At 45.8% G+C, this 17,062-nt stretch overlaps 1 protein-coding gene across 1 annotated transcript in view; it reads left to right on the top strand.

Annotated features, from left to right (window-relative positions):
* The window catches only part of LOC119950323 (cytochrome P450 4F22), a 54,522-nt gene that overhangs the window by 13,211 nt on the left and 24,249 nt on the right, over window positions 1–17,062 (top strand). Inside the window, exons 2-3 of the mRNA XM_038772616.1 lie at window positions 8,315–8,537; window positions 16,602–16,746. Coding sequence (XP_038628544.1) covers window positions 8,316–8,537; window positions 16,602–16,746 — 367 coding nt within the window. The 5' untranslated portion in view covers window position 8,315. The remainder of the gene's footprint in view (window positions 1–8,314; window positions 8,538–16,601; window positions 16,747–17,062) is intronic.

The following is a 17,062-nucleotide window of genomic DNA, read 5'->3' on the forward strand; positions in this document are numbered from 1 at the left end:
GGGTTGCTGGAGACCCCTGTCAGGTGGCTCCAGTTGACTATTTTTAATCCTATTTTCTCCGAGCAGTGGATTCAGTTCTACCCTAGATCTAATAATAATGATAATAATAATGATGATGGTATTTATTAAGCATTTACTATGTGCCAAGCACTGTGATCAACTTATGATTCTGTGAATATAAGTTCTTAGAGGTCAGGCACTGAGTCCATTTCCCTTGCTTCATGTAGGTCTACTACTGTGCTAAACACGTGTGGATGTTCATAAATACTATGACTGTCTTTTGTTAATTTGTTAGTCTTAGATCATCCCCTTCTTCCCCACCTCTAGACTGTAAGCTCATTGTGAGCAGAGCACGTATCTACCAACTCTGTTGTATTGTACTCTCCCAAATGCTTTAGTACAGTGCGCTGCACACAGTAAGCACTCAATAAGTATGATTGATTTCAAAGAATTCCATCTCCAGACTGTAACTCCTTCTGAGACTTTGAAGCCTACTGGCCGTTGATTTGTCCTGTTTCTGTTAGTGTGGCCTAGAGGGAAGAGCAGGGGCTTGGGAGTCAGAAGAACTGGGTTCTAATCCCGGCTCTGCCACTTGCCTGCTGGGTGACCTTGGGCAAGTCACTTCACTTCTCTGGGCCCCAGTTTCTTCATTTATTAAATGGGAATTCTATATCTGTTCTCCCTCCTACTTAGACAGTGAGCTCCAGTGAGATGGAGACTGTCCCACCTGATTATTTTGTATCTACCCCAGTGCTCAGCACATAATACTACCCCAATTATTATGACTATTCCATGAATATCTTCCCTTTTTGTTCCAACGATGCTCTCATTTGAACTGAAAGTGGTGAGATGATTGGGAAATCCATGCTTCTTTGGCAAGTGTTGACTCTAGCTGTTCTGTACACTCAAGATGTCTTCTCTTTCTTTATTCCATCTGGGCAGTTTTACCAAGCAGAACCCTTCGACTCCCAGGCCCAGACGAGAATTTCAGGGACTCGAGGCAGAAAACTTTCCATGGGGGATTTTGGCCTCAGGAATTCCAGCTTCACTTGGTGCCCAAGTGCAACATTGGTTTACCTGAAGATAGATTCTATTTTATGTCAACATGGCTTACAATAATAACAATTGTAGAATTTGTTAAGCACTTACTATGTGCCAAGCACTGTACTAAGTGTTGGGGTAGATGAAATGCAATCATGTCAGCCCCAATCCCTGTCCCATATGGGGCTCGTAGTCTAAGGGGGAGTGAGTACAGGTAATTTGTCCCCATTTTACTGATGAGGATACTGAGGCCCAGAGAAGTTAAGTAACTTGCCCAATATCCCTCAACAGGCAAGTGTCAGAGTCGGGATTAGAATCCAGATCCCCTGACTTCCAACCCCAGGCTCTTTCCACTTGGGCACACTACATGCTTTTTTTTTCTTTCTTTCTTCCTCTTTCATCAATCAATGGTTGTTATTGAGCACTGTGTGTACAGCACTGTACTAAGCACTTGGGAGAGTACAATATGACAGAGTTGATAGACACATCCCCTGCCCACAGAGAGCTTAAAATCATAATAATAATAATAATGGTATTTAAGCGCTTTCTATGTGTCAAGCACTATTCTAAGCATTGGGTGAGATACAAATTAATCAGGGTGGACACAGTCCCTGTCCCACATGAGGCTCACAATCTAAGTAGGAAGGAGAACAGGTATTTCATCCCCATTTTACATATGAGAAAACTGAGGCACAGGAAAGTTAAGTAACTTGTCCAAGGTTACACAACAAGCAATTGGTGAAGCCAGGATTAGCATCCAGGTCCACTGATTCCCAGGCCCGGGCTCTTTCCACTAGGCCAAACTGCTTCTCTATGCCCTGTTGCTTCTCTGAGTACAATAGAGAGACATAATCCCTGCCCTCAAAGAGCCTACAGTCTAATGGATCGTGTATATTATTCTTTGTTGACAGATTTGAATGTTTGGTGGGATTATTTTGGTCCACAGTCCTAGAGGTCAGTAGGCGGAATATGTCATTTAATACCTCTAATCAACATCCACTCCTTCTTTGCTTTTTTTGGTCCAGCAAAGCTTACCTGTGTCCACTCTTTTTGTTCCCCTTATCACACTTCCACCTCCATACAGGTCTTCTAGCCTCCCACTAAGCTGCCTTCCTCAGAGGTCTTAGTTCTAAAAGGTTTCCTTAGGTCCCCCTTTCCCCTGGAAATGTGGGGTGGGGAGTGGGGGGGAATTTACCCATCCATCCTGAGTTCATCCTTCAATCACCTGACCTTGATTTCTCCTCTCCAAGTTGCTGGCCTCTATGCGCTGACCTGTATATGCAGAGTGAAATCACCCACCCACCCCACAATCGAAAACAAACAAGTAACTCTGAAAAACAAACAAATTACTAAAGCAACAAAAAAGGGAAAATGGAACAGGTACACATTTATGTTGGTCCACCTGGTGCCTGTAAGATTTTTTGAAGGAGATAAGCAGAGTCTTGGCATATTTACTGCTAGCACAGTGTGGATGCTCTGCAAGGGCTTCATAATGGAGTTGAGCCAGAATGCCTCTCAGATCTTTCTTGAGTCAGGACTTGGGGTTGCAGATTCTTAAACTATAATTTAGGGGTAGGGAGGCTATATGGCCAAAAATTCCAGTTACTTGAGTGATGATTTTTTAATCCATTAATCAATTGATGCAATTTTTTGAGCTCATACTGTATGCAGAGCACAGTACTAGAGAAGCAGTGTGGCTTAGTGGCAAGAACACGGGCTTGGGAATCAGAGGTTGTGGGTTCTAATCTTGGCTCCGCCACTTATCAGCTGTGTGACTTTGGGCAAGTCACTTAACCTCTCTGTGCCTCAGTTACTTCATCTGCAAACTTGGGATTAAGACTTTGAGCCGCACTTGGGACAACCTGATTACCTTGTATCTCCCCTAGTGCTTAGAACAGTGCTTGGCGCATAGTAAGCGCTTAACAAATACCATTATTATTATTATTATTATTATTATTACTAAGTGCCTGGGAGAATATAATAGAATATTGATAAGAACATTGACTCTGCTGCTAGAACTCCATTAGTTTGTGCTGGATTGAGCCTTAGTTACTATAACACAAGGCCTCAGTGTAGGGCCTTGACTCCTCTCACTCTTTGAACGCCCTTATTCAGCCTGTCCTTTCTCTCTCCACAACATTTCCAGAGTCTGTTGTTTTCCATCAAAACAGTCACCATGCTGGTCTGGGGACTTGGCGTGTTCCAGATTGACCACTGCATCAGACTTCTCACCGAGCTCCCTGCCTCTATTCTCTCTCCTCTCCAGCCCATACTTTCCTCTGCAGTGAGGATCATTTTTTGAAAACATTGATGTGCACAACCCCAAAAACTTCCAATGGTTGCCCAGTCCTTTCCACATCAAGGAGAAGCACCCGACTTTTGGCTTCAGGGCACTGTCAACTCTCTCCCTCCTACTTATCCACACTCTTCTCCCACTACACCCCAGCTCACACTCTTTCATTCTCTCAAGCTAATCTACTTACTGTTTCTCAGTTTTCTCTCTCCTGCCAGTGCTCTCATTCATTCATTGAATTGTATTTATTGAGTGCTTACTCTGTGCAAAGCACTGTACTAAACGCTTGAGCACTGTACTGTAATCTCCTGCTCATGCTGTCCCTCCTGCCTTGAACTCCCTCCCTTTTCTTATCCAACAGTCCACAGCTCTCCCCATCTTCAAAATCTTTCTGAAATCACATTTCCAGTAGGCCTTCCCATATTCATTTCAAATCTCCACACTTTATGTTCCTTCTAAGTGCCACTTCAGAGCTTCCGAGTCACCTAAGCACTTCAGTACACACAGCCACCCCGCAGTCATGTACATATCTCATCTTGACTATTATTTCTCCTCTCTCTAATTTGTCAACCAGTGGTATTTATTGAGCACTTACTGTGTGCAGAGCATTATACTAAGCACTTGGGAGAGTACAGAACAACAGAGTTGGTAGACACCAGGACCATACCGCCTAGATGGGGAGACAGACATTAAAATAAATTTTGGATATGTACAAAGTCCAGTGGGGCTGAGGGTGGGGTGAATTTCAAGATCTTAAAGGGTACAAATCCAATGCAAGGGTGACCCAGAAAGGAGAGGGAATAGGGGAGGGTCTCTTGGAGGAGATGTGATTTTAATGAGGCTTTGAAGGTGGGGAAAAATGGAGGTCTGTTGGATATGAAGGGGGAGGGAGTTCCAGGCCACAGGGAAGACGTGGGTGAGGTGGCGGCGAGATTGAGATCGAGGTGCGGTGAGTAGGTTGGCATTAGAAGAGCGAGCTGGGTTGTAGTAGGAAATCAGGGAGGTAGACTAGGAGGGGGTGAGGGTGGCTGAGTGCTTAAAACCCATGGTAAGGAGTTTCTGTCTCTCTCCCCTCTGAGAGGGCAAGGATCATACATACTAATTTCATCATACTCTCCCAAATGCTTAGAGTGCAGTGCTCTGTACATAGCAGATGCGCAATAAATACTACGACTGATGGATTTTAGGACCTGGAAATGTGTCCCACTGGCTCAGTCTAGATCCTCAGCTTTCTACCCAAGTTTAACCATTGACTGTAAGATGTAGCCAAGTTCCTTGCCCTCAGTGTCTCAGTTTCCTCATCTACAAAGTGGAGACAATAATGATAATACCAATAATAATTCCAGTTTCCTCAACTAAAAAGTGGGGACAATAATGATAATAGCAATAATAATGATAGTAATAATAACCCCTACTGTCTCATAGAAGTGTTGGGCGGGTGAATCCTATAACACCTGGAAAGCACTTTTGGTTCCTTTGATCAAGCTGGGAAACTTTCCATTAGATTGTTAAACCACACTGGATTGTTCAGGAGGCAGAGAGTGGGAGTTAACAAACTTCCTGGTCATTTACGTAGCACCGGGGCTCTATCCCCTAGTGTAGATTAAGACCATTATCGGGAGCTCCTTTTCCTCCTTCCTTCAACGAGACCCTAACCTACATTTCTCATCATTGTGACCAGTTAATATTTATCCAGCACCCACACTTCTGATCTTGAGGCACCAGCACTGTCCCTGCCATGATATGTGTCAAGGACCTTGTTTTACAAAGCCCAACAAATGCTGCAAAGGAGAATGACGAAGAACCGTGCACAGGTTGGGATGGGTTCCAAAATGGCAGAGGCCAGGCCTTGGGTCAGCTGTGCATCTCTGTTTTGTCTCCTCCAGATGGCAAAGTTGGGGGGAGTAACAATGATGGCATTTTTTTAAAAAAAGGTATTTAAGAGCTTACTAGGTGCCAGTCACTGTTTTAAGTGCTGGGGTTGATACAAGGTAATCAGGTTGGACACAGTCCATGCCCTTCATGGGGCTCAGCCATAATCTCCATTTTATAGGTGAGGGAACTGAGAGGCACAGAGAATTTAAGTGAGTTGCCCAAGGTCACACAGCAGGGCAGAGGCAGGGCTTGAACACATGACTCCTGACTCGTGGCTCAGTGGAAAGAGCCCGGGGTTTGGAGTCAGAGGTCAGGGGTTCGAATCCCGGCTCCACCACAAGTCTGCTTTGTGACCTTGGGCAAGTCACTTAACTTCTCTGAGCCTCAGTTACCTCATCTGTAAAAATGGGGATTAAGACTGTGAGCCCCACGTGGGACAACTTGATCACATTGTATCCCCCCCAGCGCTTAGAACAGTGCTTTGCACATAGTAAGCGCTTAACAAATGCCATCATCATCGTTATTATTATTATTATGCTCTTTCCACTAGACTATTCTGCCTCCCCAAGCGCAGCAGCTGTGGTGCTGCCACACCCCTGTGCTTGAGTAAAGCATCATAGCCACACCCAGAGGTCCCATTGTGTTTGCCGGGACAAGGATTCCCAGCAGCCAACAGCAGCAACTGAGAGTGCACGTGGTCTTGGAGAAGAGTGGCCCTGCCCCTCCTTGGAGGTGAGGCCAAACACCATTGGGTCTTTGGACTCCCGGAGCTCCAGCCAGCCTGAGCCTCCAGATTGGCATCTTCAGGAAGGCCTATGGATAGTCAACCACTTTCTAACAGACCAAACAGGAATCAAGTTACTGATCAGGGAACCAGTTGCCTGAATCATTAGCCCAGAAGCATCTACGGAAGGGGTGTGCTTGCTGTAACCTTTACTTCTTTGCTTTTGTGGCCAATAGCAGTGTGAGAAGCAGCATGGCCTAGTGGAAAAAGCATGTGCCTGGGGGTCAGAGGACCTGGGTTCTAACCCAATTCTGCCATGTGTTTGCTGTGTGACCTTGGGCAAGTCATTTAACTTTTTTGTGCTTCAGCTCCCTCAACTGTAAAATGTAAAATACCTGTTCTCTATTCCTACTTAGACTGTGAGCCCCATGCAGGCCAGAGACTGTGTCTACCTAATTAACTTCTACCTACACCAACACTTAAAACAGTGTTTGACACATAGCACTTAACAAATACCACCAAAAATAGCATAGAGGATAAGAGACCTGTTCTCCTTTTCTCTTAGACTGAGCCCCATGTGGGGCAGGGACTGTGTCCGATCCAATGATCTTGTATCATCCCCAATGCTTAGTACAGTGGTTGACACATAGTAAGTGCTTAACACAAGCCACAAGTATTAGGTGAAAGGAGAAATGTGGAAAAAATATAGGTGGATCTTAGGTTAATGAGGGATTGGCATAGTTGGGTGTCAGGCATGTTCCTCTCTTTGGCATGTTCCCTAGCTGGATCTTTAGTGCTTCTGGTCAGAACCTTGGTGTCATCCTTGATTCCGTTATCTCATTCATCCCTCATATCCAATCCATCACCTAATCCCGCTGGTCTCACCTTCACAGCATCACCAAGATCCGCCCTTTCCTCTCCATCCAAACTGCTACCATGTTAGTACAATCACTCATTCTATCCCGACTGGTTACTGCATTAGCCTCCTTTCTGACCTCCAAACCCTCCTGCCTCTCCCCACTTCAGTCCATACTTCACTCTGCTGCTCGGATTATCTTTCTACAGAAACGTTCAGGGCATGTCACCCCCCGCCCCCTCCTCAAAAATCTCCAGTGGTTGCCTATCAACCTCCGTGTCAAAAAAAGCTCTCCATCACCTTGCCCCTTCTTACCTCAACTCCCTTCTCTCCTACATCCCAGCCCGCACACTCTGCTCCTCTGGTACTGACCTTCTCACTTGATCTCACCTGATCTGCCATCGACCCCTGACCCATGTCCTACCTCTGACCTGGAATGCCCTCCCTCCTTAAATCCACCAAACAATCACTCTTCCTCCCTTCAAAGCCCTACTGAAGGCACACTTCCTCCAAGAGGCCTTCCCAGACCAAGCTCCCCTTTTCTTCATCTCCCCTTACGCATCATCTGGACTCACTCCCTTTTCTCTTCTCCCCCCACCTCGCAGCACTTAAGTGTGTGTGTGTATAATTCTATTTATTTGTTGATGACTGTTTACATTTGTTTTGATGTCTCTCCCCCGCCCCCACCCTGCTATCCCCCAGACTGTAAGCCCAGTGTGGGCAGGGATTGTCTCTCTTTATTGCTGAATTGTACTTCCCAAATGCATAGTACAATGCTCTGCACACAGTAAGCGCTCAGTAAATACGATTGAAGAAATGAATGATTATTTATCGTCTCCCCTCCCATTAAAACCATTATGAGAGAGAGGTGTTGATTTGGGATGTTTTCTGAAGCAGCCTGGCCTAATGTCCTGGGAGTCAGAGGACCTGGATTCTAGTCCCGGCCCTGCCACTTGTTCACTGTGTGGCCTTGGGCAGGTCATTTTACTTCTCTGTGTTCTGTTACCTCATCTGTAAAATAGGGATTAAGAGCTGTGAGCTGCATTTGGGACAAGGACTGTGTCCAACCTGATTATTTTTGTATCTACCCCAGAGCTTAGTACAGTGCCTGGCATATAGTAAGCGCTTAATAAATAATATAAAAAGCAAATAAACAAAACCCCCTATACTGGCTGGGATGATTTGTAATGGAATACATGGGATTCTAAGATACCCATTAGACTGTAAATTTCTTGAAGTCAAGGACCTGTCTTTATCTTTTATTGTATTCTCTCAAGCACCTAGTAAGTTCTGCACACAATAGGCACTCAATCAATGCTACTGAATGAATGAATGAACTGAATGGTTTTCAGAGTACTCCAGACTGTAATCTTGTGGGTCTGGTAAACTCTGTTGTATGGTCCTCTCCCAAGCGCTTAGTACAGTGCTCTGCCCATAGGAAGCACATAATAAATACCATTGATACTGTGTACCAGTCAGGCACTTTTGTTTGTCAATCACCTCTCCGGGGCTGTCTCCCTTGCAGCATGCTGCCCATCACAGACGAAGTGCTGAAGCTGCTGAATGTAGAGAAGACTTCGTTCCGTACCTATACCATCTCTGCACTGCTCCTCTCTCTTCTTGTTGTCTTCTTCCGGCTCCTCCTGCACCTATTTCAGGTTTGCCGCCAATTCTATGTCACCTGCCAGCGGCTCCGCTGCTTCCCCCAACCCCCTCGAAGGAACTGGCTGCTGGGACATCTGGGAATGGTGAGTGTTGCCCGGGGGGTGGGGGACTGGTCCGGACTGGCCCTATAGTCCTCTAGACTGAAAGCTCATTGTGGGCAGGGATCCTGTTTGTTAATTCTATTGTATTGTACTCACCCAAGCACTTAGTTCAGTACTCTGGAAGCCAACTTGTACTTCCCAAGCGCTTAGTACAGTGCTTTGCACACAGTAAGCGCTCAATAAATACGATTGAATAAATGAATGAATGGAAGGCACATCTCCAAGAGGCCTTCCCTGACTAAACCCTTCTTTTCTCTTCTCCCAGTCCCTTCTTTGTCTCCCTGACTTGCTCCCTTTATTCACTGCCCCCCTCCCCTGACCCACACCACTTATGTACAGATGTGTAATTTTATTTCTATTCATGTCTCTCTTCTTCTCTAGATGGTAAGGTCATTGTGGGCAGGAAATGCTGTTATAATTCCCTGCCCACAACAAGCTTCGTGGCTCAGTGGAAAGAGCATGGGCTTTGGAGTCAGAGGTCATGGGTTCAAATCCCGGCTCTGCCAACTGTCAGCTGTGTGACTTTGGGCAACTCACTTCTCTGTGCCTCAGTTCCCTCATCTGTAAAATGGGGATTAAAACTATGAGGCCCCCTGTGGGACAACCTGATCACCTTGTAACCTCCCCAGTGCTTAGAACAGTGCTTTGTACATAGTAAGCGCTTAACAAATACCATTATTATTATTATATTCATTCAATTGAATGTGAGTGCTTACTGTGTGCAGAGCACTATACTAATAACTATATTGTACTCTCCCAATGCTTAGTACAGTGCCCTGCAAACAGTAAGTGCTCAATAAATATGATTGACTGACTAGTAAATGATCAATAAATTCCATTGATTGATTGGGCTAGGGTGGACTAAGCTGGGCTGGAAGCTTCTTTGTGCCTGAATGAGTTCCCCAAGGTAGAGGAAGGAAACTCTCATATTCTCAGTTTGGTGAGTGCTGAAGAAAACAATCCCAATGTCAAATCAAGCCATTGGGAAGTGAGTAAAGAAACACCAGTTCAGAATTGTCTGAACAGATCCAGTAATATTGCTTGGGCATTTTTCACACTTTTTAATGAATAACTTACTCTGGCTGTGCAGATAACAGCCAAACTATTGTCGTTAGGGGCCCAGAATCGATCATATTTATTGAGCTCTTACTGTGTGCAGAGCCCTCTCCAAGCACTTGGGAAGTGAGTTACTATCCAGATGTAGATGTTATTGGATGGCCAGGCTGGGTGCAGGGGGTTAACACTCGATGACCCTTGTGGTTTAAGGAATTGTTCCTTCTCCACTGAGTACAGGGAAGTGGAAGTCATGATACTTGGAGTAGTAGGGTTTCAATCAATCAATCAGTTGTATTTACTGAGTGCTTGCTGTGTGCAGAATACTGTACTAAGCACTTGGGAGAGTACAATACAACAGAGTACCTTGACCTCATTTATCTCACCTCCAACCTCTCGCCCACGTCCTGCCTCTGGCCTGGAACACTCTCCCTCTTCATATTAGATAATCACTCTCCCAACCTTCAAAGCCTTATTGAAGGTGTGTCTCCTCCATATTTCTTCCCTGACTAAGCCCTCATTTCCTCTTCTCCCACTCCTTTCTACCTCTGCCCTTGCACTTGGATTTGTTCTCCTTTATTCACCTCTCCCTCAACCTCACAGCACATTCATTCATTCATTCATTCAATCGTATTTATTGAGCGCTTACTGTGTGCAGAGCACTGTACTAAGCGCTTGGGAAGTACAAGTTGGCAACATATAGAGACGATCCCTACCCAACAACGGCCTCACAGTCTAGAAGGGGGAGACAGACAACAAAACAAAACATGTGGACAGGTGTCAAGTCATCAGAACAAATAGAATTAAAGTTAAATGCACATCATTAACAGAATAAATAGAATAGTAAATATGTACAAGTAAAATAGAGTAATAAATCTGTACAAACATATATACAGGTCCTGTGGGGAGGGGAAGGAGGTAGGTTGGGGGGGATGAGGAGGAGGAGAGGAAAAAGGGGGCTCAGACTGGGAAGGCCTCTTGGAGGAGGTGTGCTCTCAGTAGGGCTTTGAAGGGAGGAAGAGTACATATCCATAATTTATATTAATGTCTGTCGCTCTAGACTGTAAGCTCATTGTGGACAGGGAATGTGCCTCTGACTGAAAGCTGAGAAACCAGGTTTAGAGCAAGCAGAGTGGGCAGGCCCAAAGAGCGGGAGTTTCCCTGAGGTGGAATTCCCAGGGCCGATGTGGGCCCTTGTTCCAGTTCTTTGATCACAGAAATTTGACTCCTTCTGGTTCCCTGTTTCTGGCTGGGCAGTAATCCAAAAGGTGCTTGGTCAAGTCAGATAGCTTATAGATAGATAGATAGGTAGATAGATAGATGGTATGAAATAATTATCCAGCGCTTACAGACTTCTTGGTTTGGGTCTATGGGTACCAGGTATCCCAACACCACATAACTTGTGTGTTTAGCCTTTTACTCTATTTCCCCAATCTGTAACTTTAATGTCTATCTCCCCCTCTACATTGTATGCTCCGTAGGGGCAGGATTGTGTCTACCAACTCTGTTGTATTATCCTCTCCCAAGTGCTTAGTCCAGTGCTCTGCACACAGTAAATGCTCAGTGAATACCATTGATTGATCAACTGAAGCAGAAACTCCTCTCCATCTGCATTTATGCACTTAATCTGCTCTTTTCCCTCCTACCTATGCTTGCTTCTCTACCTCTAGGACCCAGCCCACCCATTTCACTCCTCCAACATCAATCTACTTACTCTGCCTCAATCTCATCTCTCTTGCTGTTGACCCCTTGCTCAAATCCTCCCTCCTGCCTGGAACTCCCTCCCATTTCATATCTGTCAGACCACCCCTCTCCCCATCCTTTAAAATCATGTCTCCTTCAAGCCTTCCCGGGTTAATCTCTGCCTCCCCTCCCTAGCACTTTGATACCCCACCTCCCAACCCCACGGCACTTATGTTCCTATTCTTCTACTCTGCTACTCCCCTATCTGTAATTTATCCTATTGTCTAGATCCCAAGTTCCTTGAGGGGTAGGGATCATGTCTATGGACTCTATTGTACCAAGTGTTTAATCAGTATTCTACACACAGGTGCCCAATAAATACCATTGATAGATTGCTCTGCACACAGTGTGCTCAATGAATATGATTAATTTGCTCTACACACTATAAGTGCTTAATAAATACCATTGATTGATGGTTTGCTCTGCACACTGTAAATGCTCAATAAATACCATTGATTGATGGATCGGTCTGCATACAATAAGCACTCAATAGATACCATTGATAGATTGAATGGCCCACAGGTCTTCCACTCAGGCCTCTGGGCCACACACAGAAAAGGAGGTCAATCAATCAATCATATTTATTGAGCGCTTACTATGTGCAGAGCACTGTACTAAGCGCTTGGGAAGTACAAATTGGCAACATATAGAGACAGTCCCTACCCAACATTGGGCTCACAGTCTAAAAGGGGGAGACAGAGAACAAAACCAAACATACTAACAAAATAAAATAAATAGAATAGATATGCACAAGTAAAATAAATAGAGTAATAAATATGTACAAACATATATACATATATACAGGTGCTGTGGGGAAGGGAAGGAGGTAAGATGGGGGGCATGGAGAGGGGGACGAGGGTGAGAGGAAGGAAGGGGCTCAGTCTGGGAAGGCCTCCTGGAGGAGGTGAGCTCTCAGCAGGGCCTTGAAGGGAGGAAGAGAGCTAGCTTGGCGGATGGGCAGAGGGAGGGCATTCCAGGCCCGGGGGATGACGTGGGCCGGGGGTCGATGGCGGGACAGGCGAGAACGAGGTATGGTGAGGAGATTAGAGGTGGAGGTTGCGGGCTGGGCTGTAGAAGGAGAGAAGGGAGGTGAGGTAGGAGGGGGTGAGGTGATGGACAGCCTTGAAGCCCAGGGTGAGGAGTTTCTGCCGGATGCACAGATTGATTGGTAGCCACTGGAGATTTTTGAGGAGGAGATTTTTGAGGATCTCCTCAAAATGATGCTGAGATGATGCTGATTTCTCGCTTTTGGATTTTAATTTTTCCAGATTGTTTTGAAATTGAGTTTGGATTGGTGGTATCTATTCTAGAGAGTAGAGGGGAATTTGCCATTACAGCAAGCCACTTCCTCCCAGCAAGAATTTATCAACTCCCAACAAAAAGTTGAGCAGTCGAGATGTCTTTTCTGCCCTCTGCTCTGAAGACAGACCCTTTCTCAGTTTATCCCTCCCACCTCTAGACTGTAAGCTCCTTGTGGGCAGGGAACATGTCTACAAACTCTGTTATATTGTACTCTCCTCAGTGTTTAGTACAGTGCTCTGCCCACAGAAAACACTCAATAAATACGGCTGGTTGATTGTTTGATGGAAACTTGCCCAGCATATTCGCCTGGCACAGTTCCTACTTTCTCTTGAGATAAAAGCCCAACACAATCAGTTGATATACTAGATTCCCACACTATGCCCACCATGTACACACAATGTGGCTAGATTTGTGAGTCCCACATAGCCACTCATAGGTTAATTTCACTATTAATGGTGCCTTTGAAAACACAGGACAACTAGCAATGCAATAGATAGAGTGCAGGCCTATACTTTTCGGATGCTACAATGGAAATGATAATAGGGCCAATGTCTGCCCTCAAGGAATTTGTAACCTAGACTGTAACCACTAGACTGTCAGCTCCTTGTGGCCATTCATTCATTCATTAATTCAATCATATTTATGAGCGCTTACTGTGTGTAGAGCACTGTACTAAGCGCTTGCACTGTACTGGTCAGGGACTGCGTCTACCAACTCCCTTATATTGTACTCTCCCAAGCATTCAGTACAGTGCTCTACACCCAGTAAGTGCTCAATAAATTTGACTGACTATAATCTAAGGGGAACTGAGATCTACAGCCCCCATGGAAAAATTAAATTTACAAGAGGGTTCCTTGAAAAATCAACAATAAGCATTTGAAAACCAGTGTCAAAGCAGTCAGTGATTGAGAGGCCTTTAACAGTCAAGCTAAGTTCTAAGTAATAATAATGATAATAGTATTGTTAATAATATATTTAATACCATAATAATAGTACTTAAGAGCTTATTATGAGCTGAGCACTGTTCTAAGCTGGGGTAGGTACAGTAGAAGCAGATCAGACACAATCCCTCCCTCAAATGAATTTCACAGTCTAAAGAAGGAGGGAGAATCTTATCCCCATCTTTGTAGATGGGGAAACTGAGGCATGGAGAAGTAAAATAACTTGACCAAGGTCACATAGCAGGCAAGTGGTGAAGCTGGGATTAGAACCGAGTCTCCTGATACCCAGGCTTGTGCTCTGTCTACTAGGCCACATTGCTTCTCCTCAATGGCTTGACATCTGCCTAATTCATTCTCTGGTGTATCAATCTCATCTTTGCTTTTGGGATGGGTACAAGTTGTTTGATTTGGGACCTGGCAGTCCATCTCTGAGCTGCAGTAAGTTGGTTTGGGGTTTTGGTGGTGCGGGGTTGGGGGGAGAGGGGAGGGGCGGTGTGTGTGTAGATCTGTTTCTAACAGTGTTGTGTTGAAAGCTATTAAATCAGAGCATTATGTTGACCTAGGCCAAAACAGAGTGGGAGCATCAGTATAAGCAATCAGTCATGCACTAGAATCACATCTGATTTCAAGACAAATCGAGAAGCCAATTCAGTTTGCCAGAGGAAATTCTAATTTGGTTTCTGGTGCCCTCCACTTGTCCCTCTCTGTCTCCATGTTTTACCTGGTCCCAGAGATGCATTGATAGGTGAAACACCAAGTCCTTTGGCCCTCGCCTCCATTTTGACACAGACCTCCTGGGAAATGGGGCAGGAGGAGATTTGGTGGTGTGGTTAAGAAGGTTGAATCCAGTTCATATTGCACCTGGGTATTGAATAAATATCATTTAATGATAAGAGCAGGTTGGTGGGCAGAGCTGCAAGTGCTTCTTCAGCTCAGCTGGCAGGGAGGTGGTCTCCTCCTGCTGGCACCTAGCACTTCCTGGATTGACGAAGCCATTGGTTCTAGTCCTATGACCAGATTTTGCCCAGTTGGTGGCTACAGTGAGTTACTGCCAGGGAGAAGTCCTAAGCCAGGAGCCCGTGGGCCACAAAAGCATAATACAAATCTGCTTGCAGCCCCACAGGGTCAAGAAGCAGTTGTGGCTTCGTGGATAGAGCCCGGGTATGGGAGCCAGAAGGGCCTGGGTTCTAATCCTGGCTCTTCCACTAGTTTGCTGTGTGAACTTGGGCATGCCAATAAGCTTCTCTGTGCCTCAGATACCTCATCTGTGAAAGGGGGTTAAGACTGTATCTACTCCAGTGCTTGGCACATAGTAAGCGCTTAACAAATACCACAATTATTATTAATATTATTATTAAGAACTTGTGGGGTGTGTTAAGGTATAGGTACTGGGAGTTTGGAGTTAGAACTTCAGTCAATCAGTGATATTTATTGAGCCCTTATGTGTAGAGCACTGAACTAAGAACTTGGGCAAGTACAGTATAGCAGAGTTGGCAGAGGCAATCCCTGCTCACAAGGAGCTTACAGTCTAGAGGGACTGTTTTTGAAAAGCTGTTTTTGGGGTTCTAGGTACTGTTTGCTCACTGGGTTATCTATTTGTGGAAGTCTGGGGGCCCGGTGGTTGTCAGATCAATCAATCAATCAATCTTATTTATTGAGCGCTTACTGTGTGCAGAGCACTGTACTAAGCGTTTGGGAAGTACAAGTTGGCAACATATAGAGATGGTCCCTACCCAACAGTGGACTCACAGTCTAGAAGGGGGAGACAGAGAACAAAACAAAACATATTAACAAAATAAAATAAATAGAATAGATATGTACAAGTAAAATAGAGTAATAAATACGTACAAACATATACATATATACAGGTGCTGTGGGGAAGGGAAGGAGGTAAGGTGGGGGAGATGGGGGGGAGGGGGAGAGGAAGGAGGGGGCTCAGTTTGGGAAGGGCTCCTGGAGGAGGTGAGCTCTCAGTAGGGCCTTGAAGGGAGGAAGAGAGCTAGCTTGGCGGATGTGGGGAGGGAGGGCATTCCAGGCCAGGGGGATGACGTGGGCCGGGGGTCGACGGCGGGACAGGCAAGAACAAGGCACGGTGAGGAGATTAGCGGCAGTGGAGCGGAGGGTGTGGGCTGGGCTGTAGAAGGAGAGAAGGGAGGTGAGGTAGGAGGGGGCGAGGTGATGGAGAGCCTTGAAGCTGAGGGTGAGGAGTTTCTGTCTGATGCATAGGTTGATTGGTAGCCACTGGAGATTTTTGATGAGGGGAGTAACATGCCCAGAGTTACTCAGAGTTTCTGGACAAAGACAATCCGGGCAGGGGCGTGAAGTATGGATTGAAGTGGGGAGAGACAAGAGGATGGGAGATCGGAGAGGAGGCTGATACAGTCAGATGAGGTTTGAATGATTTAGTTCCAATGACAGAAAATTAGACACTCAAGGAGGACATTTGCTGGGATGGCACTCAGGTCCTGGATCATGCTCATGACTTTTCCAGGGCTAGAGAGAGACGTGAAACAGATGATTCATCTCTGAGTAATACGTTTTCTAGGGAAACAGGTAAGAGCTTTCGTCCACTCCCTAGAGAGCCTGGAGCTGGAGTGGAGAGCTGGTAGGACATTTGGGAGTGGTGAAATCAGGGTGGGAAAAGAGGGGCCACAGTGACTATAGCCAGGACCTCAGAAGGTTGTTGCTTCCTGTTGTCTCATTGACCTTAATGGAACCTTGACTTTTGCCATAAAGAGTAGATTTTCATTTCGGTCACTTACAAGGGCAGGGGCCAGTGGCCAGGCTGTCAGGTGGGGGAATCACCAGACTGTCCGACAGCAGCCGTGGTGGCAAGACTCAGAGGACATGGGGAAAGAGGACTGGCCTGTGAGGGCCTGAGCTGTCCCCCAGCTCAGCTTTTACCCTTGTCTTCGCTCCTGGGTACACAGACTGAAAGCTAGAGGCAAAGATGGCTGCTGCATCAGCACTGCTCTCTCACCTTGGTCCATATTGTGCTCGATTGTAGTTCTTGCCCAATGAGACGGGCCTACGGGATGAGGTGGAGGTCCTGAATTCTCTGCTCCACGTGGTTTTGGTGTGGATGGGGCCCTTCCTGCCGCTGCTGGTGCTGGTGCACCCCGATTACATCAAGCCCCTGGTCGGGGCCTCAGGTATAGTAACTTGCCCTTTCCCCACCTGGGTTGGAGCCCCGAGGACCATGTTTCCTCGTTCTTGGCATTTGTCATCCTCTCTATTTCCTGTCTGTGAGAGGCCTGGGATCACCAGTTTCTCAGTCCCTCACAGAATGCTTCACCTGACCTGCACCCCTGTTTCTGAGTGCCAGTCAAATGGCACTGTCCACTTGGTCTCTCCACAGTAATGATAATAATAAGAATCATGGGATTTAAGTGTTTACTATGTAATAATAGTAATAATAATGGCATTTATTAAACACTTACTATGTGCAAAGCACTGTTCTAAGCACTG

The sequence above is a fragment of the Tachyglossus aculeatus genome, chromosome X1, assembly GCF_015852505.1.
Source record: "Tachyglossus aculeatus isolate mTacAcu1 chromosome X1, mTacAcu1.pri, whole genome shotgun sequence".
Classification (NCBI taxonomy): Eukaryota; Metazoa; Chordata; class Mammalia; order Monotremata; family Tachyglossidae; genus Tachyglossus; species Tachyglossus aculeatus.